At 42.3% G+C, this 26,771-nt stretch overlaps 2 protein-coding genes across 4 annotated transcripts in view; both read left to right on the forward strand.

The window, feature by feature from the left end:
- fgd5a (FYVE, RhoGEF and PH domain containing 5a) overlaps positions 1-5,238 on the forward strand; it is a 57,050-nt gene extending 51,812 nt beyond the window's left edge. For both annotated transcript variants that reach the window (XM_083771529.1, XM_083771530.1), the window contains exons 20-21: positions 1,153-1,307; positions 2,060-5,238. In XM_083771529.1, coding sequence (XP_083627655.1) covers positions 1,153-1,307; positions 2,060-2,096 — 192 coding nt within the window. In that variant the 3' untranslated portion in view covers positions 2,097-5,238. The remainder of the gene's footprint in view (positions 1-1,152; positions 1,308-2,059) is intronic.
- A 12,365-nt stretch (positions 5,239-17,603) lies between these two features.
- LOC310862785 (protein kinase C delta type-like) overlaps positions 17,604-26,771 on the forward strand; it is a 38,454-nt gene continuing 29,286 nt past the window's right edge. Inside the window, exons 1-2 of one of the 2 annotated variants that reach the window (XM_083770857.1) lie at positions 17,604-17,783; positions 23,028-23,196. The gene's annotated coding sequence lies outside the window, so the exon portion shown is untranslated. The remainder of the gene's footprint in view (positions 17,784-23,027; positions 23,197-26,771) is intronic. The other variant, XM_083770856.1, reaches the window with a different exon arrangement.

Consider the following 26,771-nt stretch of genomic DNA (forward strand, 5'->3'; position numbering starts at 1 on the left):
GATGTCATGGCCAAAATAGGGACGCCATCTTCACAGCACTGACCGACACTCACATCCATTCTGTGCATGCACACTATCGTCTCTGTTCGTCTCATATGTCCAAAGCTGTTACTTTTGAGGATTCCAATTCAAAAACAAATATTCCTTAGTATGACAGTGTCGCTGAAATCAGTTATTTTTCGGTGGCAAGCGACGCCATCACGCGACGTCCATATAAATCAAGCCTTACGCTCTCGAAACACTCACCTTTTAACTCTCCCTAACTCACTCTTCGCGTCTGGCCAGCACACTATGAAATATAGACCCATTTAACGTTCACACCGTTCATCCTTACGATCCAGTTCTCTTTTCCTTTGCCTCCGGGCAACACTAATTACTCTAATGATCCTGGGAGATCTCTGTGCTCCTTTTGTGTTGCTTTGGCAAGAACCTCTTTGAATTATGCTCTGCTTCATTCTTTATGTTTTATCCCAGGGGGAGGTGGGGGTGTCACTACTATAGATGCATGCCAGGATTGGGGCCTCAAGAGTGATGGGGCGTCAACTAATATAACTTACTTTGCTGTCGGGCGGAAACCTTGTTGTGTGTCCGACAAACGTATTGAATTTGAACAAACATTTTTAAGGTGAAAATAGCCAATCTACAAGCTCACCTATTTCACTTCTATCGTGTGGCACATGATGAAGTAGGGCATTCATTTATAAACAGGGAATGATTACATACTAATAATGTGTCAGGTGAAACAGGCGCTGTCTCCGTTGACCCCTTATTCTCTTTGTTTTCCCCCCATATTATTATTATTATTATTGTAGTTACGTGTATGTTTCTCTGTCGCAACCTCGCGGCCATTGTTTGCGTTTGTTTTCCGACGTTCTGTGTGTGGTTCAAAGCCAAATTCCAAAAAACCCAAAACCTCAGCCACTCGCTCACTCACACTCGCTCACTCAAGCCTGGTGGCGTTACGGTGAAATTGGTGACCTGCCGACGACATGCAACCTTTTATTTTAAATTTATGTAACTCACATGGAGGTCTTTAAATTAAATGTTGAACTCTGACGCTGACGTTATGTATATCTACACGATTTGTCACATATTTCCCAAAGTTGAAATATAGAGATAAGAGGTTTCTCTCCCCTGGTCTCTCTGCTTCAGGACAAGGTGCCTTCAGAGGCGCTGCCTCTGCAGGGCTTCACGGTCAAGCTCACCGAGAGGCCGGAGGGAGAGGACAGCAGCAACGTGTTCCAGCTCTACCACAAGAAGACCTTGTACTACACCTTCAGAGCAGACGACCAGCACACGGCACGCAGGTCAGCACTGTCTACTGCACTGTACATTACACATAGTCCTCAGGGTAGGGCTAACAGTTAACCAAGCATACACACAGGGAAAGTAGCCAAGTACTCAAGTACTCAAGTACTGTACTTTAATACACTTTCGAGTATTTTTTTTTAACTTTACTTGAGTATGTTCAATTTTCAATACTTCTACTTCTTCTACTACTATACATCTCAGAGGCAAATATTGTACTTTCACTCCACTACAATTATTTTCAAACTTTAGTTACTATAGCCCTCTATAGTGTGGCTATTTGAAAAAAGCCGATCTACTAGCTCAAAGATTTTCATACATAATAACTTTTACTTGTATCAGAGTATTTCTACATGACGATATTTATGCTTTTACTTGACCGGGCACCCATTTTGGTGTTGGCATCATGTTATGCTTTAGCTATTGAAAAATAGCAGATCTACGAGCTTGTAGGTCTGCTATTTTTTGAAAAATCGAAGAACGACTGACATTTTTAGAATCTGATCTCAGGTCAGAATGGGTTAATCAGACCAGTGTGTGTCCAGTGGAAACCTCGTGTGAATCTGATCTCAGGTCAGAATGGGTTAAGTAAAAACTTTTTCCACCACTCTCCCATCTCAAAACCTCTCTGTCAATGAAACCTTGGAACATAATGTGCTTCTAATCTCCACTGGCTGTGCTAGCTGTAGCACTCTGCCCTCTTGTTATCGCATCGTGCACAAGATTCAAATGTCCACCTCTTGTCTTACAGATGGGTGAACGCCATGGAGGAAGCTACCGTTTTATAGCACCCAGCCAAAGCGTGCATGCGTGCGTGGGCCCTGCTGATCATGACTGCTTCAAGCTCAGCCTGTGGAGTATACTTTACTACCATGTTCCACCCGAAACCATCGTCAAATCAGCATGGCTAAAGTACATTTAAAGTCTGCCCCACAGCGGATTGCTTTACACTACGAACCAGGAATTATTTAATGAGTGTTTGACAAGCCTGCCCTCTCAACGCCGCGGTAGGAGTGTTTTGGAAACCGCAGTGGATCGAGGCCTGGGGATTCATTCAGCAGCCGTGTGCAGAAGAAACATCTCACTGGAATATACGCCAGGCCCAACAACATAAAAGCTCCTTTTTAATCACGCAAGCAATTCTCCGCTCAATGCGAGGGTCTCTCACAACAAGGAGTCCGTTTGGATGAGTTCAAACATGTTCAGATGCTGAAAACACCACAGCTGCGCCTCGCTATAGTGGGGCCTCCTTCGCATTTTGTTTCTACAAATCAAGCTGTGTCGTATTTATACAGCTGCTATTAAACGATGATGGAAAACATGTTTCTCTGCAGGAAACCCATCTTTTTATACACGAGAGAAACCTCCATCCACGTCCTATGATGGGTTTTGCCAGTTTGATGCCGCACAAATGCAAACATGATTACATAAAACTAAAACAAAGAAAAAAAATGTTATTCCCTCCATTCGAGTATGTAAAAGATATTTGGTATTCTGAATATATAGTGTGAGCTACACAATACTGTTATTGAAGTGAATTATATGACGTATTTGTACATAAATTATGTTAGAGGATGTTTTGAGTAAGATACCATTTGAATCATCATAGTGTGGGTACATTAGATTCCTTGTGCTACTTTCTCTTTCTCAATGGTTTTACACGATGTTACTCTTGTATTGAAGAGATCTCAGCATGACAGTTGAATAAAAAATATTTCTACGACGGCAAAACATTTCATAATAGAGCTAAACTTTGAATGTATAGCTTTTTGAAACTTTTCAAAATGCGCCGCGCAATGCGTTTGAATTGCCAACATATTCATTTGATTTGAATGCAGTGCCATTTGAATGGTAGAGAATGTGCCTGATATAAAATGTTTGCTCTTAATGTTTTTTTCTTTTTTTTTTACAACATCCAGTACTGTAACGCTATCATGTATTCAAAAGGGATCTTGATGACATCTGTATCTTTTAAACATGTCTGTATGTTCAACAATGAGAGCTCACTATGTCCATTTTAAAGTCTCATGCTATAGTTAATTAATGCCTTTTACGTGCTGTATACTGTATTAACCTGTACTGACGTTTGAAATTCAACTTCGTATGCTTGTACTTAAAGGATCATACCAGCCTTTTGTTTTAACATGTGGGATTGTGGGTCCTTTTTCAGTCTTACTTAGGATGTCATTCCTCAAAACCATGAGAAAACCATCACTACACACCATACTAATAGTATTTTCGAGTAAAAGTATGTTTCCAAATGCTAGCGGACAGAAGTCCCGAGCTGAGCGTGCTCTACTGTCAGTGGTGGAAGACAGTGGTTCTCAACTTGGGGATCTCCCCAGATGATTAGAGACAATATAAGGACCTTTAAGACCTTTTTAATACCTACAAAAAAAATTAATGAAATGAAAAATTACCATTGCTGCATGATTGCTGCATAATCAGCTACTGTAAAAACTGGTCGACCATTGCCCAAATTTTCAAATAATATTCAATGCAGAACTTCTCTACAAGCTTTACATGAAAAGGTTTGAGAACCACTGCTGTATATACAGTTATGATCCTTCCTATCCTTCCTACGTGTTATTTGCACCTCCAAGACAATGGAGCCAATTGCCACGTGCGTGCGTGCGTGTGTGTGTGTGTGTGTGTGTGTGTGCGCATGTGCGTGCGTCGCAAAGAATGAGAAGAGAGAGAGATATAAGGAGTGAAAAGTGACCCACATGTCAGTAAAGCTGGCAGCATGGTCCTTTAATGCAAACTGCTGTAGAGCACCGTAGCGCACTGCAAACTACCTACAGTATAAACTTTCAGTGTGGACTGAGCCAGTGATGCAGCTGGCTAATAAGCCTTATATGTCTTAATACATTATATTGTCCCTCTATAACGCTTTTTTTTTTTAAACACCCTAAATATTGCACACATTAATATAGGGCTGCACCACACATGGACAAATTACATCAACTTGTGTAAAAGATTAACTATTTCTAAAGTAAATGAAATATTTAAGGTGTTTGTCATTTAAATGTTTAGTTATAGAGGGTCAAGTATAATGTATTAAGGCACGTGAGGCTTATTAGCCAGATATTTTTTATTTATGCCAAAGGTGTGTGTGTGTGTGTGTGTGTGTGTGTGTGTGTGTGTTTGTGTGCGTGCGTGCGTGCGTGCGTGACTCCCATCAATTGATCATACATCAGTTATCATTTAATTGGTTATATCTTCTGAGTCACTATTGTTTTGCTCCTTTCAGAATGCAGCTATACTGTTACATGCCTTGGAATTGCATCATTTCTAAAGCACACTTGTTCCTTTTGCTCAGCAATTACTGTTCTGCTTTTGTTATTAATACCCAATTTATGGGCCCTGACTTCTACCTATAGTGTTATTATAAATTGTACCTCTTGAATATAGTGCATTTGTAAATGTAAATGTTTATGTATATAGCTACATACAGTAGACCTACAGAAATAAAAATCACTGGAAAAGATTATTCATTCTGTGTCTCCACAGTAAGGTTCTCCTGCTGACAGAAAAAAAAAACATTTCCCTGTGTTTTACAGAAACGTGTTTTTGCCTTACGTGAACGATAAAACATAATAATAAATGTCATGTTGACTGTAGTAAATGCATTATTTGTTTATGTCTATGTTGGCCAACAGGGGGCAGCCTCATATAACGATAGTCCCACTTATTGAACATAAGCACAAGCAACATCAGAGAAGAGGATGTACAGTAGCCTTAGCCTATCTGTGATATTAGAAATGGTCTGCTATCTGTTATGTGTTATCTGAACACAAGATCCAATGATCAATGATCTTATTCACTTGCGTGGTCAATCTTGGCCATCAATAGCACATCATGCTCTTATGCACAGTAGCCATTATTGGTGAGAAACTGGGCCGCTCCCTTCCAGGTGTTACCAATTCTAGGTGTTACCAATGATTCTAATGAAGGTTCTGTTCCATTTAGTGTAGCACATGTGGTGATATAATGGCCACCAGCGTAATCAAAAAGTCAACCAAAGAACAAGATTCCTATACAGGATCTCCTCACTGGTCAACAAAAACACCTTGAAGACCCTAACAGGAGCCCTCGTACAATTAGGTAGGCATACACGGTACCACAGCACTTCAAAGGCTCCAGACTTCCCAAACCAAACTGGTCAGGCCTCACTTGGCCTCACTCCCCGAACACACCTCACCCCTGCCCACTTTGACAGGCTGGAATGGCTTAGGGTTACAGAGCATCTTGCAATGGGTCTGGTCCACAAGATTCGATACACCACCAAGATACCTGTCGAAATACTTCCTTAATGTCAGCGAAGTCCACACCCACAACACCAGAGGGAGTTCAACAAACCATGTGCAACCCAGATTCGGCACAACAAGGGACTAAATTAATTTCGCTCCTATGCCACCAAAATGTGGAATGCCCTACCAACAGTCATTAAGACATGCAAATCCCTTGACTCCTTCAAAAGCACTCAAAGTGCACCTACGGACGGCTGCAATTCGAAACTGGCCCCCGTAAAATGTGAATCCCCCCCCCCACCCCTTTTTCCCTCACTGTATATGTTTCCCCCCCCCCCCCCCCTTTTTACCTTCTCTATGATGATTTCCTGTTTTTGGCTATAGAAGTGTATATTTGTACTTCTCTAAATGTTATGATGAATTGAACATGGTGGACCAAGTGTAATGCTTTGTGGTGTCATCCACAGTTAACAGTTTTGTATTGTGTTGTGCTTGAAATGTACTGTAATTCTCCAATCTGTTAATAAATACTTCAATCAATCAATCAATCAATCAATCAAACCAGTGAGACAACTTGCACGATATCAGCACCCTGACTCTGTTTGACCAGAATGGCATGCAACTTTAATTAGCACCATCAGTGGTAAGGCAAGGCAATGTTGTATAGCAGCATATTTCAACAACAAGGCAATTCATTCAATGATAGCTATCTCCTGTGAAGGAAGTAAGGAATGTCTTTCAATATGGTTGCTGTGCATGGAGCCTATTTTATACTCTTTCCACTGAGCTTGTAGACTTTCTTTTTGAGTGGTGCCAAACCGCTCCAATAAGTGACCGAGTGTGTGTGTATGTATTCAGTATTTTAGCCGTGACGTGAGCGCCTCCCCCCCCCCCCCCCCTCCAGAGATACTTCCGGATCCTACTTTTGTGTCGCTTTTGTGTCCCCATAGAGTTATACTGTGATGCTCCGTCTGACTAAATCTGAGACGAAAACAGCCACGAAAGTCTCATTTTACCGCTTTCCTCACAACAACAAAGCTGCTGCTCTCCCAAATCTGGCTGTGACAGGCCGTCTGCCCCACACGGGATACTATCGCCATTTTATTTAATTGTGTCAACTATATCCTCATTAATTGCAAACTAGATTCAACATACTCAAGCCTGCTCACATTCTAAATATGCCCCCGATATATTGTACTGAGCAAATGGACTGTTACCACCTTCAATAATAATGATAATAATAGTCTTTATTGTCTCCACATTATATATTTTCTTTGTCATGGACACTTGTACAAAACAGTAATAATTCTACTCGAGTTGGAAGCATTAAGACCCATTTTAACCCTCAATGGCTTCCTTTCTGAAAAATAACGTCATTGTAAACAGATTCACGCGTTTAGATATTATATTTACAATGAGATGCGAACGGGAGCTGGTGCCACTTGGACCCGGACGTAACGTAGCACTACAAAATGACGTCAGACTTTAATACTGAATACGTATGTGTCTGTGTGTCTGGTTTGAGCACGACCCATTGACCCCTGCAGCTGATCGGGGTCGCATTCGGGTCACACACTGTTGAGCAGCCTAAAGGGCCATTCACACTGAGCAGTATAACTACGTGTTGTTGAGCTGCCTGCACTGCTCAGTTCACACGGGTATGATTTTTCAATGCACGACTACACCAGGCCTCACCCACCTGTCACTTCACTTCCCTTCCTCGACCAGGCTAACGATTGATGCGCCACAGAAGGTGAGATAAGTTAATGAGCTACATCAGACACTTCCACGAGGCCACAATAAACAAATGAAGCCATCCAGTGGACCACAGCCAGTAAAATAGTAGGCTAAGAAGCGACTGGCTTCAACAGCTGCATGCCGTATTGATGAGTTTTCAGTTAAGAACCCAGTTAAAACCAGGAAAGCTGTGTGAGCTCACAGCACGTCACTTTGTGCCACACAAGCTTGTGCATCTGCTGTTTTTGAACGTTTTTGAAATCTTGTATTTTGTTGTCACTTCTCTTCTATTTAGACATTTTAACTTGCGTCAGGTTATGTCTCACCTAGACACAGGATCTGACTCAATTTCAATTCATGTCGGTGTCAATTTATCCCCTGACTGAGCAGGCAGCCTCTATGGTAAAAACAAAAACAAAAACAAAAACAAAAACAAAAACAAAACAAAAGATTCGGCACACCAGAAACCGAGTTCAAATCCGGGGTAGAAGAGGAACGTGCAGTTTTAATCATTGATGATTATAGTTTTTTTCAGGTCAAGTGTAACAGAAAATAGATGGAGAGCCGTGAATCATAGAGGTTAGGTCTCCGGGAGCATGATAATTTGAAGGAACAGAGAGCAAGCATAAAAAGGACTCTTCCTCACATTCAGACGAATAAAGATGAAGGGAGGAATGACATGTGAGATTGAGAAGAACAGAAAATTGGGTTTGCTCTAGTTTTGCAATCCCAGGAGTGTCAGTGACCCAATACCCAACAAACGAAAAGCTGCAGGCCCCGTAACTGGATTAAACGACTGGAGGCCCATAGCACCCACATAGTGAGCAAATTCTTTCAGAAACTCGTCAGAGGAATGATCAACAACAAATTGCCACCCACACTTTGCGTATCGCCAGAACAGATCCACGGATCTGTTCGCCCCCCATACTAGACACCAAGCTAAAGAGTCTGGGTCTGAACACAAACCTCTGCAGCTGGATACTCAACTTCCTGACAGACAGACGTCAGGGCACAACGACTTCTGCCCCTCTGACCCACAGCACAGGTGTTTCCCAGGGCTGCGTTCTGAGCGCCCTTCTCTACTCCCTGTACAGCATATATGTCAAACTCAAGGCCCGGGGGCCAAATCAGGCCTGTGAATGAATTATCTTTGGCCCGCGGGGTGATAATTAATTAGTATTAGAACTGGCCCTCTGGTATATTGCACGGACCACCATAATACTACAAGTCCCACAATGCACTGCGAGTGCATTGGCACATATCGAGGGCCCGCAAGCGCAAGCATGCGTCTTCTCTGTGTGTGTGTGTGTGTGTGTGTGTGTGTGTGTGTGTGTGTGTGTGTGTGTGTGTGTGTGTGTGTGTGTGTGTGTGTGTGTGTGTGCGTGCGTGCGTGCGTGCATGCGTGACTCCCATCAATTGATCATACATCAGTTATCATTTAATTGGTTATATCTTCTGAGTCACTATTGTTTTGCTCCTTTCAGAATGCAGCTATACTGTTACATGCCTTGGAATTGCATCATTTCTAAAGCACACTTGTTCCTTTTGCTCAGCAATTACTGTTCTGCTTTTGTTATTAATACCCAATTTATGGGCCCTGACTTCTACCTATAGTGTTATTATAAATTGTACCTCTTGAATATAGTGCATTTGTAAATGTAAATGTTTATGTATATAGCTACATACAGTAGACCTACAGAAATAAAAATCACTGGAAAAGATTATTCATTCTGTGTCTCCACGGTAAGGTTCTCCTGCTGACAGAAAAAAAAACATTTCCCTGTGTTTTACAGAAACGTGTTTTTGCCTTAGGTGAACGATAAAACATAATAATAAATGTCATGTTGACTGTAGTAAATGCATTATTTGTTTATGTCTATGTTGGCCAACAGGGGGCAGCCTCATATAACGATAGTCCCACTTATTGAACATAAGCACAAGCAACATCAGCCATTATTAACAGTAGCCATTATTGGAGAGAAACTGGGCTGCTCCCTTCCAGGTGTTACCAATTCTAGGTGTTACCAATGATTCTAATGAAGGTTCTGTTCCATTTAGTGTAGCACATGTGGTGATATAATGGCCACCAGCGTAATCAAAAAGTCAACCAAAGAACAAGATTCCTATACAGGATCTCCTCACTGGTCAACAAAAACACCTTGAAGACCCTAACAGGAGCCCTCGTACAATTAGGTAGGCATACACGGTACCACAGCACTTCAAAGGCCCTTAGAACAAGGCTCCAGACTTCCCAAACCAAACTGGTCAGGCCTCACTTGGCCTCACTCCCCGAACACACCTCACCCCTGCCCACTTTGACAGGCTGGAATGTCTTAGGGTTACAGAGCATCTTGCAATGGGTCTGGTCCACAAGATTCGATACACCACCTGACCAAGATACCTGTCGAAATACTTCCTTAATGTCAGCGAAGTCCACACCCACAACACCAGAGGGAGTTCAACAAACCATGTGCAACCCAGATTCGGCACAACAAGGGACTAAATTAATTTAGCTCCTATGCCACCAAAATGTGGAACGCCCTACCAACAGTCATTAAGACATGCAAATCCCTTGACTCCTTCAAAAGCACTCAAAGTGCACCTATGGACGGCTGCAATTCGAAACTGGCCCCCGTAAAATCTGAATCCCCCCCCCCACCCCTTTTTCCCTCACTGTATATGTTCCCCCCCCCCCCCCCCTTTTTACCTTCTCTATGATGATTTCGTGTTTTTGGCTATATAGAAGTGTATATTTGTACTTCTCTAAATGTTATGATGAATTGAACATGGTGGACCAAGTGTAATGCTTTATGGTGTCATCCACAGTTAACAGTTTTGTATTGTGTTGTGCTTGAAATGTACTGTAATTCTCCAATCTGTTAATAAATACTTCAATCAATCAATCAATCAATCAAACCAGTGAGACAACTTGCACGATATCAGCACCCTGACTCTGTTTGACCAGAATGGCATGCAACTTTAATTAGCACCATCAGTGGTAAGGCAAGGCAATGTTGTATAGCAGCATATTTCAACAACAAGGCAATTCATTCAATGATAGCTATCTCCTGTGAAGGAAGTAAGGAATGTCTTTCAATATGGTTGCTGTGCATGGAGCCTATTTTATACTCTTTCCACTGAGCTTGTAGACTTTCTTTTTGAGTGGTGCCAAACCGCTCCAATGAGTGACCGAGTGTGTGTGTATGTATTCAGTATTTTAGCCGTGACGTGAGCGCCCCCCCCCCCCCCCCCCCCCCCCCCCCCCCCCAGAGATACTTCCCGGATCCTACTTTTGTGTCGCTTTTGTGTCCCCATAGAGTTATACTGTGACGCTCCGTCTGACTAAATCTGAGACGAAAACAACCACGAAAGTCTCATTTTACCGCTTTCCTCGCGACAACAAAGCTGCTGCTCTCCCAAATCTGGCTGTGACAGGCCGTCTGCCCCACACGGGATACTATCGCCATTTTATTTAATTGTGTCAACTATATCCTCATTAATTGCAAACTAGATTCAACATACTCAAGCCTGCTCACATTCTAAATATGCCCCCGAAATATTGTACTGAGCAAATGGACTGTTACCACCTTCAATAATAATGATAATAATAGTCTTTATTGTCTCCACATTATATATTTTCTTTGTCATGGACACTTGTACAAAACAGTAATAATTCTACTCGAGTTGGAAGCATTAAGACCCATTTTAACCCTCAATGGCTTCCTTTCGGAAAAATAACGTCATTGTAAACAGATTCACGCGTTTAGATATTCTATTTACAATGAGATGCGAACGGGAGCTGGTGCCACTTGGACCCGGACGTAACGTAGCACTACAAAATGACGTCAGACTTTAATACTGAATACGTATGTGTCTGTCTGTCTGGTTTGAGCACGACCCATTGACCCCTGCAGCTGATCGGGGTCGCATTCGGGTCACACACTGTTGAGCAGCCTAAAGGGCCATTCACACTGAGCAGTATAACTACGTGTTGTTGAGCTGCCTGCACTGCTCAGTTCACACGGGTATGATTTTTCAATGCACGACTACACCAGGCCTCACCCACCTGTCACTTCACTTCCCTTCCTCGACCAGGCTAACGATTGATGCGCCACAGAAGGTGAGATAAGTTAATGAGCTACATCAGACACTTCCACGAGGCCACAATAAACAAATGAAGCCATCCAGTGGACCACAGCCAGTAAAATAGTAGGCTAAGAAGCGACTGGCTTCAACAGCTGCATGCCGTATTGATGAGTTTTCAGTTAAGAACCCAGTTAAAACCAGGAAAGCTGCAGCCTCTATGGTAGAAACAAAAACAAAAACAAAAACAAAAACAAAAACAAAAACAAAAACAAAAACAAAAACAAAAACAAAAACAAAACAAACAAAAAAGATTCGGCACACCAGAAACCGGGAGCATGATCATTTGAAGGAACAGAGAGCAAGATAAAAGGACTCTTCCTCACATTCAGACGAATAAAGATGAAGGGAGGAATGACATGTGAGATTGAGAAGAACAGAAAATTGGGTTTGCTCTAGTTTTGCAATCCCAGGAGTGTTTCAGTGACCCAATACCCAACAAACGAAAAGCTGCAGGCCCCGTAACTGGATGAAACGACTGGAGGCCCGTATAGCACCCATAGTGAGCAAATGCTTTCAGAAACTCGTCAGAGGAATGATCAACAACAAATTGCCACCCACACTTTGCGTATCGCCAGAACAGATCCACGGATCTGTTCGCCCCCATACTAGACACCAAGCTAAAGAGTCTGGGTCTGAACACAAACCTCTGCAGCTGGATACTCAACTTCCTGACAGACAGACGTCAGGTGGTGCATATGGGCACAACGACTTCTGCCCCTCTGACCCACAGCACAGGTGTTTGCCAGGGCTGCGTTCTGAGCGCCCTTCTCTACTCCCTGTACACCCATGACTGCGTGGCTCTGTTCAGCTCCAACAAAGTGATCAAGTTCGCGGACGACACCACAGTCATATAGGCCTGATCACAAACGATGATGAAACAGCCTATACAGGAGAGAAGTGGAGAACCTGGCACAATGGTGCCAGGAGATAAACAACCTGGCTCTCAATGTCGACAAGACAAAAGAGCTGATCTTTGTCTACAGGAGACCTCCCAGAGACCACTCTCCCATCCAGATCGGGGGGCTGCATGCAGTGGAAAGGGTCAGAGAGTTCAAATTCTTGGGAGAAAGCACAACAACGCCTCTACTTCCTGAGAAGACTCAAGAAAGCTGGCATGGGCGCCAAAGTCCTAAAAGCTTTCTACAGAGGCACCACAGAGAGCATTCTGACTGGCTGCTTCACGGCCTGGTATGGCAGCTGCACCGACCTCAACCACAAAGCATTGCAGAGGATTGTGCGGACAGCCGAACGCATCAGCGGATGTGATCTCCCCCCATCGAAGCCCTGTATGACAAATATTGTGTCAGCAAGGCTCATGGAATTATGAAAGACCCAAGCCATCCCAACCGCAGACAGAGTTTTGGGGCTTGTTTTTCTGCAAAGCCGCTTGTAAATATTGGTAGTTGCGGGTTTGCGTTTTGGGCTTGTTTCTAAAGTGTAGTTGCTTATTTGGGCTTGCTTCCTAATTTTGTTTAAACCAGAGGTTCTCAAATGTCAAGGACGCCCAAATTAATATGCAATTGTCCATGGACAGTCACTTCTTATTTCTTTCAGAATTCAGAAGAACAGACAGTGATAAGGGATTATGCAGGAACTCAGGGGTGAGAACAGAAAGAGAGGTCAGATTTAATTGGAAGAAACGATTAATACTTTAAATACAAGTCATGATGGCAGAACATCAGTGGGAATGTTCTGTTCTTCTGTAGCAACCCACATCAGGGCCTGTGTTGGCAAATAGGTTGGTTGGTAACTTTCCATGCTGTAATCTAACATCCAGATACCGTCGTAGTCGTAGACAGTCAGGAAACACCTGACCAAACTTTGGGGCTACGGGGACCATTTGAACAGGAAGCATGTCGTCTGATTTTTATCCTTGTGAAATATTCCCAGTGTGGAAACATGTACAAGTAGAAGTGAAAAGTGCAGTACACTCTGGGAAGATCAAACACGATCACCAGCGGGGGAAATAAACATCTCAGAATGAATACACTTTCAAACTCTTTGAAGTGTCGCTTTTTTTTACCCCTTTTTCTCCAAAGCACAAATTGCATGCCACTTTGGTTGTGTCTAAAAGTTAAAGCAGCACTATGTAAAAAAAAATAACATACAGTTTAAGAATCAAATAAAATCTGTATGGTAGAGTATATTCATTCAATATAACTTACAGTATACAAGTTTGTTGTATTTCGTCTCCATGCTCACAAATTTTGACCTCATAGTCAAGATTCAATTTATCCTCATAGCAAGCAGGCTGACTCTAGGGCTGTATTTTGCGTGTCTTAAGTACCAGGTCTTATTCCCTAACTTGAGTAAACTAAAGACCTGGAGGCGTGGTCAATGCTCGCTGGCCACTCAGAATAGCCAAATGGCATTGATCACGCCTCCAGGTCTTTAGTTTACTCAAGTTAGGGAATAAGACCTGGTACTTAAGACACGCAAAATACAGCCCATAGCTCAATCAATGGTAAGGATTTCAGCACTTGTTCAGGGAACTGGGTTCAAATCCGGAGTAGAAGAGGAAAGTTACATAGTGCAGCTTAAAGTTACCGGTATGTTGTTTGAGCGATAACCCAAGACCTGTGCTTTACCAGTTTCATGTCACCATGTAAGGCCCAAAACCATGCCCTATTTCTGGACAAAAAACTGGCCTGGTTCATCTCATATCCATATCAAAGCATATCGCATATAACAACAGCCACAGGGTAATACAAGTGCTCTGTCAAAGGAAGAAATAGGGACACATACAGAAAGGGAGCATGAGTGTATGGACTGTTTGCCTTGATGAAAGGACAATTTTGGTCACTTTTATTTGTTGTTTTCTTCATCCCCACCCCACCACCCCCCTACTAACGTAGTAACGCCCAAGCTGTCGCCTCCTCTAATTATTCACTCTGATGTTTGCCGTGGAGAGGTTTGTTGTTGGCACGGTGGTACCAATGGGAGGGCACAGGCAGACATCACAACAGGAAGTGTCTGGATACCCTTCCCTTACTAGACTCTGCAATGGAACCTCTTTCACACACTTTAAACCCAGTAGTCTATGCAACATTGTACTACTTTAGTTATTATTATATTATTTCATACAGAAGGATGGTCTTCGTGCTAGGCCTTGGGCCTGTCGCACCTCCAACCCATGGTGGATAGTGGACTGTGTATGCATGGCAGGGGCGTCCTCTTCCCTGAGCCAGGCCTAAACCTGACCGCATACCAAATATAATTGACAAATTACCTAATTTAGACTGGACTACAAGTATATGTATTGTTGCTGTCAGGCAGAAACCTCTTATCTCCACATTATAACTTGCATTTTTGTAAATGAATGCCCTACTACTAACTTGATCATACTACAGCGTCACACAAAAGCAGGTAGCAGATCTGCAAGACTCCCCCCTCCCCTCCCCCATGACTTCATGTGGCAGCCACAGTGGGCGTCCCTCGCGTGCGATGAGTAATGTTTTTAATCCTGAATACAAAGTAACAGTTTTGGACATGTGTGAGGTTCCCCCAGACAGAGACGAGATAACATTTCTGTCCTATGACACACCATACTACATCATCAACACACTCAATTCACCCGACTTGCATGTCTTTACGGGTAAACAAATGTATGACAACTGAACTGAGCCTTCAACCAGAACTCACTCACTCACTCACCACAATGCAAGACAACAACACAACTTCTATTTTTAAGGCCTGTATAGTTTGAAGTTTTCAGAAATGACGTAGGTGGGTTTCTTCTTGTGACACTGGCTGCGGCCATCAACAACAGGGGTGGAATGTACTCTAATCACTACTAAACACACCCCAGGGGGGCAGCCCATTATTAGAGGCCAGCTCTTTTGTCTGAACTTAGCTTGGAAACACTAAGCCCATGGTTCAACTGCTTGTGGCGGAGTTGATGACTGCGTAACACACACCTCACTGAATCTCTGTCAGCAGCGGCAGCGTTCACGGCAAATAAAAAACGAGTGTGTCATCGGCACGCTTAAAATAGCCCTATAGAGACGAGAGGGGTGAGGCAGATTGTTTAAAATAAATGTACCGGGCCGGTCTGTCTTATAGCCTCAGAGTGGCAGAGTGGGGGCTTGATGAGTCAGCACCACGTGGTCGTTTTCCCTATGAGGAGGAGGAGGACAAGGAGGAGGAGGAGGAGGGGAGGAAAATCTAGGAATGGACCATGCAGAGTCGTTGCCAGAGAGAAATAAGCAACCAGGTCTATGAAAACACGATCCCAAAAAAGAAGTTACTATAGGCCACATGACCACACTTATGATGGCTATTTGAAAAACTAAAAAGCTTGGCTTGTTCAGAGCTTGTAGATGCTATTTTGTTTTCAAAGGGGGCAACATATATATTTTTTTATACATTTTAAACAACACAAATCTGGTACGGGAGTCCCTGGCACAAATTATAATTTTAGGGCCTGTGGACAATTACATTAATTTGCATGATGGACCATTCCCAGAAACTACCACTAACTTACAGTATATACTGTACACTCTGGCCAAACCTGTTTGCAAACTGGTTATCTTTCTAATGCATAATATAATTATGTTGTGGGAGAGAGAAGAACGCGGAAATAAATCAATATACTATTATTTTTTAATAAAAAATGTTTTTTCATCTAGTATAGTTCTGAGGATGTTTCTGATAATGATATCAGGTTAACATACTTGCCTGATATCATAACTTAACCCAATAAAAATGTGCCATCGTCAGAGATATGAATGGTATCATATCGACCTTTCCACCCCTTCAAACCCACCACACCCCTCCTTTTTTCCACACTTCTCCATCTGAAATTGGGAATTCACCTGTCGACGTAATCGTGCGTGCGTGCGTGCGTGCGTGCGTGCGTGCGTGCGTGCGTGGGTACCCTCAGTGCCCTCAGTCAGTGCCCTGCAGATAGAGAGAAAGAGGGGGGGGAGAGAGAGAGAGAGAGAGAGAGAGAGAGAGAGAGAGAGAGAGAGAGAGAGAGAGAGAGAGAGAGAGAGAGAGAGAGAGAGACTGAACATACACTTCCTCAAACACAAATCTAGGAATGGACCATGCAGAGTTGTTGCCAGAGATAAATAAGCAACCAGGTCACTTGGCTTGTTCAGAGCTTGTATAGATGCTATTTTGTTTTCAAAGGGGGTAACATATTATTATTATTATATATTATATTATACTTTTATTTGGGGGCCTGTGGACAATTACATTCATTTGCATGATGGAAACCAAGTATTACACAGTGGTTCAGGGAATTGTCTTTATGTTTACCTTTGGAAAAGATTACATGCATTCTTAAGGACAAACAAGAAATGTTTCAGGAGGTGTGGGGCCGTTTTATAAGATATATTTAAGAACAATAATTTGTCACATTGAATGGATGGAGCTGAAGAGGAGTAGTGCTGTTGTTGTTTTATTTTTTTTGGTTATTGTTGTTTTGTTTTCTTTGTATGAGTAATTGTCTTGTAATGTTCATTGTTGTTTTGTGTATATTTGTATTGTCATTTATGTGGAAAAAGGAAAATCAATAAATACATTGTTGATTTTTTTTTTGCATGGACCATTCCCAGAAACTACCACTAACTTACTGTATGTACTGTATACTCTGGCCAAACCTGTTTGCAAACTGGTTCACTGAATCTCTTAATTATTTCTAAAGCATACTTATGTTGTGGACAGTGGGAGAGAGAAGAACGCCTAGAAGCATTAAAATACAATGATATCAGGTTAACACACTTACCTGCATGATATCATAACTTAACCCAATAAAAATTTACCATCATCAGAGATATGAATGAATGGTATCATATCGAGTCGACCTTTCCACCACTTCAAACACCACTTCAAACCCACCACACCACTCCTTTTTTCCACACTTCTCCAATCTCCATACCATCTGAAATTGGGAATTCACCTGTCGACGTAATCGCGCGTGCGTGCGTGCGACGTGCGTGCGTGCGTACCCTCAGTGCCCTGCAGATAACTATACGACAAGACGTGTGTGAGACAGAGAAAAAGAGCTAGAGAGAGAGAGGGGGACCCGGGGGAGGGAGAGAGAGAGAGAGAGAGAGAGAGAGAGAGAGAGAGAGAGAGAGAGAGAGAGGTAGAGAGAGAGAGAGAGAGAGAGAGAGAGAGAGAGAGAGAGAGAGGTAGAGAGAGAGAGAGAGAGAGAGAGAGAGAGAGAAACTGAACATACACTTCCTCAAACACAACAATACAGATTGTACAGTCGACTCGCAGAGAGTGTAAAGTAAACTAGAGGAGAGCAGAGCCCCGTGACCAAAACTAACAGCCAGTGGACTTGTGTTGTTGTGTGTACCGACGGAGGGACAGACGCACTAAAAAAAGGTTGGTTTTTATCTTTCATGTATTTGATATATAGGCTACTGTCTGTGAGAAAGATTTGTTTAACTTCTTTCACATCAACTGGGAACTTGAACCCCCGGTGGCGACAGACCGACAGACAGTCCAGACTCCAGTCTGACAGCCCAGCGAGGCAGCGTGCGTTACTGACTGAAGTCACGGAACGTACGTGTCCGAACGAATACTGAAGATGATAACAATATTAAAAACAATTCAATAAAAACAAACTAAGGGTATTAAAGCAGTTGTCGGTATTAAACCGACATGGTTATCTTTTACGGTACGAATCACTCAGTCTGCTTCAGTCTTTTGAAACAGACGGTGGTGAAAACAATGTGGGATTGGATCGTGATTGTTGTATCAGATTCAGACGACCGTCTGTCTGTCGTGGAATGTTTCCATGCACTCTGTGTGTGTGTGTGTGTGTGTGTGTGTGTGTGTGTGTGTGTGTGTGTGTGTGTCAGTGTGTGTGTAGTGTTGTCGTTATGTAAGCCACGTAAAACCTTGCTTCATTCATCTTGACTTTGTTGGCTTGGAGATCTATTATTGTGTTCTTTCCGGGCAGGGCAAGCCAAGCGACACACCGACCCACAGGCAGCACTACACAATCAAGTTGTTGTCTAGTAGTAGACTAGTGTTGTAAGGTGTGTGGTTTTGTGCAAGACGTCTGGTGTGTGTGTGTGTGTGTGTGTGTGTGTGTGTGTGTGTGTGTGTGTGTGTGTGTGTGTGTGCGTGCACGCGCGTCCAAAGTCCACAAGAGTGCTATTATAGCTCCTTCCCTCTCAACCACAATCTGTCACATACAGCCAGTGGTAGATTTACTCAAGTAGATTTACTCAAGTACTGAACACTTTTCAGATTATTATTTTTTGCTTTGCTGGAGTATTTCCAATTGTCCAATTTTACACTTTGGGTACTTAAGTGAATACTTTTTTTTGAATACCGGACGTGTACTTGTAGCTGAGTATTTCTATTGTGGCATTGGTACTTTTTCAAAAAGTACAAAATGTGAGTACTTCTTCCACCACTGCATACAGCCATGACCGTGGTCATGACTCACAACTTGTGTGTGTGTGTGTGTGTGTGTGTGTGTGTGTGTGTGTGTGTGTGTGTGTGTGTGTGCGCGTGTGTGTGTGTGTGTTGCACTTGTCAAACAGTCAGTGTGTTCTTTCTAGTCTTAGGCCTACATTGTGATTGATTTATTACAATTATGCCAGCAATGCTGAAAGGATAACACAAAAAAAGCTTTGATGTCTTCGTTGTTTACATTGTGGTCCTATAAATCTGTATTCAATTCATAATCAAAACAAGATACAAGATATACAATGCAATACATATAAAGATGAATATACTGTACCATGGGCACTGACTTATCGGCAAGTGCTTTTAAACTAGTTTTTCTATAAAGGACAATATAATACAGTGCAGTGATGTAAATAGGTTTTCAATGTAATGGGTCCCGGGACACAGTGGTGGTCTTTTAGATGGCCCCAGGGACATTTTATGAGTCCTACTTCAATGATGTTAGAGTACCGTACTGAGTACAGTATTGTATCCCAGGACATGATTGCATCCTTTCTCCATTTAGTGAGTCTAAAGGCTAATAATGCAGGATGCAGGCTATTTGCATCACTGGTAGGGATGCACCGATCCGATACTCGTATCGGAGATCGGCGCCGTTCCAGGCTAAAATTCTAGATCGGGTATCGGATCGGTGGCCGATCCATTATCCGATCCGATAATTATGTGTAATTACAGTATGAAAACAACTCTACCTCCTCTGTGACACAGCAGTGTAGTATTGACAGTATAGCATGTGGAATGCAGCCAGGCTAGCCTGCGCACACATTAACCTGGTCTAATTGTTGCACAGTTATTTTATAAATAATTCAGTGCATTTATATCTGTGTTTGTTACATTTTGTTTTACAAAGTTGGGAAAGCCTTGATGTTGCCTTACACAAAATAATGATTCCAGACTCCACACAGTGAGGCATACAGCTTAATAGGTTATTACGTTTCTTTGTGGGGGGTATCGGATCGATACTCTGTATCGGCAGATACTGGACCCCCATGTATCGAAATCGGTATCGAATGCCAAAAAGCCGGATCGGTGCATCCCTAATCACTGGTACAGTAGAGTAGACCAGTGGTTCTCAAAGGACCCCCCCCCCCCAAAAAAAACACAAAAACAAAAGATATTCTGTGAATATACTTTTACTGTTCCTTGTATTGATTTTTTTGTATGGTATTCTATGTCTAAAGTTTATATGGCTTGATGAATTGATTATTGAATACATTGGAACACAATGGAAACAAGCCCCCTGGGACTTTTGTGTTATCCTTTTAACATTATTGAATAACTCGAATTCCACGCTGTCAGCGTGAATTCCGTTTGTGTCCGAGCATAGGCATGGTAACTCCCCGCCTGCCTGTGATTGGCCTACCGACACTGTCCTCCGAGGTGGATATGCTGGATGCCTGGATAGTGTGCGTGGTGGGATAGTAGTATGGTATGATACAAGAGAACGCTAAGTTGTACGTTTTATTTTTTTAGAAGAACCAAACTAATATTGTTTATGCCGTTTGCTTTGATGGAATAATTGATTGAACATGCACGCCATAATATGATTTGATTTGGGTGTATTCTAAAATAAAGTGTTTGTGTTGTGTAAATTGTTTGTATGTGTAAACTTGAAACATTATTGTACTATAAAAAGGTCTGTTTTGCCTTCATCTTTATCCTTTTTAGTGTAATAGTATTAGTTTACAATGATTAGATCAATACATGATAATCAACAGTATCAAAGCAAACGGCATATACAATACGTTTGCCTCTTCTACAAAAATAAAACGTACAAGTTAGTTACAAGGCTCGTGTCAAGCTGTCATTCTCTTGTAGCCTATTATTTATTTCTCAATCTCACCACGGAGTAACCTGCATCTCGGAGGACAGTCAAGACGGGCAGTGTCAGTAGACCAATCACAGGCAGGCGGGGCGTTACCATGCCTCAGCCATGCCTATGCTCGGACACAAACGGAATTCACGCCCACTGGCGTGATGAAATACAGACATGGAAAAGGTTTAGAATTCCTCAAATGTGTTGGAAAATGTGCAGAATATGCAGTTTTTTTGTCTATTGATTTTGTTCAATAGACAGTGGAGGTTATAGCCTGCATTCTTGAGGCAGAAAAGCCACCCTTGTCTTCTTTAGATGCCCTGTAGTTTTTATATCTAGTTACAACTGTATGTGTATTCATGTAGATTACTAGGTTTGCGTGTATTTCAGATTTGTTGTATTGTACAAAGGGCTCTATTCTACATACTCAACAGTGTCAACAATGGTGTGGTCTGGCCTTGTTTTGACATCTGCTCACTGAAGACTACCCAAGTAACGCAGCTATCCCTTGTTTACACACACACACACACACACACACACACACACACACACACACACACACACACACACACACACACACACACACACACACACACACACACACACACACACACACACAGGAGCATGTGGACGGTTGGGTTGTGTGTGTTTAGTTTACTTGGGATGTAAAGTAGGAGAGACATGATTGTTGTAGTAGGACTCAAACTTGTACTGTAAAGTCTATTTATTAACTGAGGAATTAAATGTATGCTACAAGCACATACTGTTTTGCTTTAGTCGTGTGTCTGTATGATCATCATCATACAGGAGGCTTTTTATTAATCACTTGTTAAGACACACACACACACACACACACACACACACACACACACACACACAGATTTTGCTATGATGTGTGGGAGGGTTGTTCCCCATTCCGGCTGGAGAACATTCCACTGTGAACATAATGAGGAGGTATTCAAGATTCCCTATATTAATATATTAATATCACATTATAACCCTTGCACACTGGCCAGTGGTTGTCAAACATTTTCATGTCAAGGACCCCCAAATTATTTAACTTTTTTAACCTTTATTTAACCAGTAAAAAAAAAATTACACTTGAGACTGAAGTCTCTTTTACAATTGTGAACTGGCCAAGAGAAGAGGCAAAATAAGTGGCACAGATCTGCCTGTAACAATAAATACAAGACGATAACAGGACAAACATGAAACGTTCATACTGTATATACAGTACCCACTACAGAAGAAGCTCAAAGGGAGAACAGGAACGTCTAGTAATAACTAGGGATGCACCGATCCGGCTTTTTGGCATTCGATACCGATTTCGATACATGGGGGTCCAGTATCTGCCGATACAGAGTACCGATCCGATACCCCCCACAAAGAAACGTAATAACCTATTAAGCTGTATGCCTCACTGTGTGGAGTCTGGAATCATTATTTTGTGTAAGGCAACATCAAGGCTTGACTTAAACATTACTTTCCCAACTTTGTAAAACAAAATGTAACAAACACAGATATAAATGCACTGAATTATTTATTAAATAACTGTGCAACAATTAGACCAGGTTAATGTGTGCGCAGGCTAGCCTGGCTGCATTCCACATGTTATACTGTCAATACTACACTGCTGTGTCACAGAGGAGGTAGAGTTGTTTTCATACTGTAATTACACATAATTATCGGATCGGATCGGATAATGGATCGGCCACCGATCCGATACCCGATCTAGAATTTTAGCCTGGATCGGCACCGATCTCCGATACGAGTATCGGATCGGTGCATCCCTAGTAATAACGCAACCAATAACGCTTATATAAACTAATAAACTAAAAAGCAAGAGAACCAACATTTGCTGTACATCAAAGCAGGAGATACATCAAAGCAGGACTATCAATCATTTGGCTGGGGACGGCATAGAACCCCTCAAGTCTCAAGGACCCACTGCTGTAGGGCTCCAATGAAATATACTTCTTCATTCATTGCACCCCCAAAATCTCACACACACACACACACACACACACACACACGTGTAGATGATAGCACTTAGCTTCTTGTTTGTATTGACTATTTACATATTGACTATTTAGAGTGTGTGCTAAATGCCTAAATTGTGAATTGCATTGTGCGCGCGCACATGTACACGGTACTACACACACACACACACACACACACAAATAGATTCGACACTTAATATCTGACGAAGACACATTGACATTGAAACGTCGTTTTGACTGCAACCCTGCAAATAAAGGCCCTAACTGTTCGAGACTGCTCCGGTGCCTTCCTTCCACTAGATTAGACACTTATCTCTCTCTCTTTGTCAGCCCCTAATAGGCCTTATATCACCATACACTGCTGCGCCTCTTCGGATGCTATTTTCTGTGAGGCTTGTGTTAACCGAGGCTTTGTGGAGTCTGTGGACTGTGAGCGAGGCAGAAATGCACACCACTGACTCTTAATGCAAAAGAGAAGGACACACACAGGAGGACACAGGTACACACGCACGCAGTCGCGCATACACGTGCACACACACACACACACACACACACAAACAAAGACACAGTGGTGGGATTCATTCCATGGCTATGCTTGATGCTTTCAAGTTCAGCAGTTTTGAAGCAGCACTGCACAGTGCACACTGTAATATATATGAGTCTGTTTGGTTCTCAACGTGTACACTTAGTTTCCAGAGTTAAACTAATTAACGCTTTGGAATTATTCCGTCGTGTGAAGAGATTGGCAAGACCTAGATACGATTCTTAGAACTTGTCCGAGCCCATTCCATCTGCCACATCCGAGCAAATAGCATCACTCGACTTTCAGGAACTGTTCACACTGTTTCCTCCTCACCCCTCCCATTTGTATTAAATGCGGGAGCTGGCGAAAACTTCTGGGAACTCAGATTATTCTAACACAATAGAGCGTCGCAGTCCCGCCCCCTCGAGAGACCCGGAAAAGAAATCCTTTTTCTCATAGACTTTTCAGAAAGTATTTATTTAAAGACGTTTACGCCGCGGACAAAGCCAACTCTTGTCGTGACAAATCATGACAACAAACACCATTTTTCGGGCTGAACAAATAAATAGGAAGAAGAAGAAAACGGCAGGTTACAACACTTTTTTTAGTTTTTCTTTTTTGTAATTATTTGTTTGGTCCAAAATATTGTGTGTGTTGTCATGATTTGTCACGACAAGAGTTGGCTTTGTACGACGCTTATAAGGTCTTTAAATAAATACGTTTTGAAATGTGGCGTCGTCATGAAAGGGGCCGGGACTGCGACGCTCTATTGGTGGCATTAACACACACTGAGTGACTGAGGTGTGTGCTGCTGCAGTGCTAATAATGGTGACAATTGTGTCTTCATAGGCGGTGGCACTTAGCGGCTTAGGTTGCATTAACATCTGTCAGTCACCATTATGAAATGTTACTCGCCGATTAATTGTTGCTCAAATAATTTGCCATGACCAATTGTGTTTCTGTCGTTGGACAATTGGAACAGAACATTTGTGAATCAAAATTACATTTCTGTTTAATTATGACACCATATAAAAATGTAATAATTCCGACAGATTGTGATTGTCCATTATAGAACAAGCTTTTATTTGTTTTCTTCTTCTTTTGACATATTTTCTTTCACATCAGAATCATTGGACTCCCGGCCTACTGTATCTCCCAGAGTTCAAAGTTTAAATGAACGTAGAATTCTGTGCAGGATGTAGGATATCTGCAGACAGTATGTAGGATAGCTGCAGATAGTATGTAGGATAGCTGCAGACACTATGTAGGATAGCTGCAGACAGTATTTGCATACAGAATGTGAGGGGACTTAATTTAATATTTCATTGACTACATCTTAATTTTCAAAGAAAAATCCTCTCAGTTCAGTCTCTCTCTCTCTCTCTCTCTCTCTCTCTCTCTCTCTCTCTCTCTTATAGCAGTGTGCCAGAGATCACTCTCCCCTGTGCCACTGTTGGCACCGTGCCAAAGGTTGCCTGGCCCTGTTCTAGACTCAGTGAAATGAAGGGATGGAGGTGTCAGCTAAATGAGCTGAGTCTCACATCAGTCTGTCTGTCTGTCTGGCCCTGACCTTGAACCAGTGTCACCTCTCTCTCTCTCACTCTCTCTCTCCCTATCTCTGCTGCTCTGCTGTCACTGTCATACAGACAGATCGACTTCCTCACTTTACTCTGCACCACATTTCTCTACTCGTCGCTTACTACCATGGCCCTGGTTCAAGTGTGTGTGTGTGTGTGTGTGTGTGTGTGTGTGTGTGTGTGTGTGTGTGTGTGTGTGTGTGTGTGTGTTAGGGGGGCTTGTGTGGGTTTGTGGTGTTAGGCATTAACTCTGTCAGTGAAAGTAAGGAATGCTTCAAAGTCATGTACACTCTCTGAAATCCATTAAAGGCAGCTTTGTTCAAGGCTATTATTGTGTGTGTGTGTGTGTGTGTGTGTGTGTGTGTGTGTGTGTGTGTGTGTGTGTGTGTGTGTGTGTGTGTGTGTGTGTGTGTGTGTGTGTGTGTGTGTGTGTGTGTGTGTGTGTGTGTGTGTGTGTGTGTGTGTGTGTGTGTGTGTGTGACTGCACAAGTGTGTGTGCGCGTGCATAAATGCCACTCTTAATGTGGTCTTGTTACATGCCACTATGCTGCAACAGATGCCCCACTGATTGTGGACGGAAGGATTCGTTTTTCCATCGAACAATATGTGCTTTGCTTTGTTATTACCAAAGCAAAGCACATGTTTTGTTTTTAGCATGTAATGTGTCTTGCAGTGAAGTTGAGATTGAAACTGAAACGGTCAGTGGCAAAGTGAAGCAGTCAATGCCTGTCATGCATGAGTCAGTCAGTTGCGGGAAGTGACGTTTCACATGTGGTTGTCAGTGATTCTGCGAGAGAAATAAGCAACCAGGTCTGTATGAAAAGAAGCGACTAATATATGCCACATGAGTACTTTTAAAACAATATACCATATTGTGCCGAATATAAGACGACCCCCATTTTTCAAGACTCATTTGTGGAAAAAGAACATTGAATCTCAAATAGTCTAGTCCCTGATTATAATATGACCCCGTTTTTTTGGGGAAAAAAAGCTCACAACGCGTTGCGATGTGTTGTGAGCTTGTAGATCTGCTATTTTCCAAGAAATCTTGAAAAAAGATCTTGAATATCTTTTGGGACATTTTAACAACACTAATCTGACTGTTACAGGGGGTCCCTTACACAACATTCTTCCAGAAGAGGGCTCTGCGCATCTCCTTAATAATCAAAATCTATTAAAAGTAACTAGTAACTGAAGTTTTCAAATAATTGCAGTGGAGTAGAAGTAAAAGTAATACATTGTACAAGTTGTACTTAGTTACTTTCCACCACGTCTGGAGTTAGAGCATATTAGTATGAGCACAGTCGGTATACATCATGCTATTGAACAGCTGACTCTACACAATAAAATACTAAAGACACTAAATAAAAAGAACAGTGTGATTTTCCATGGCCTGACTCATGGCCTGAGTCAATAAGAAACTACACAGCAGGACTTGAGGAACTGTCATAAAGCACATTTTCATTATGCAACATGTGTTTTTACACACACATGCACAGTGGCACACACACACACACACACACACACACACACACACACACACACACACACACACACACACACACACACACACACACACACACACACACACACACACACACACACCGCCCGGGTTATTGGCTTTAGGCGTAATAATCTCTCCCCTAGCCTAGCCATGACACAGACTGTGCTTGTTCAGGTTCCTTCTATAGTGGTGTGTGGAGTGTGCTGTGTTTGTTCAGGTCTAATTGCTATAGGCCTCCGACTGGCATCCACACAGTCACAGGCCTGTTCCTTCTTACTCTAATAGGGCTACATGACCATTTCATTGACACACAGATAATCTAATTAAAATTGTGTTTTTTGTCGTTGAACATTATTATGAATGGAAATTACATTTCTGTTTAGCTTTTAGGCTTTTGAAGATGCCCAGGGCACATCCACTTTTTCAAATGATTTTTTTTTTAAACATGGAAACGATTATGTAAAAAAGAA

This window comes from Protomyctophum parallelum (assembly GCF_964188405.1).
Source record: "Protomyctophum parallelum genome assembly, chromosome: 8".
Lineage (NCBI taxonomy): Eukaryota > Metazoa > Chordata > Actinopteri > Myctophiformes > Myctophidae > Protomyctophum > Protomyctophum parallelum.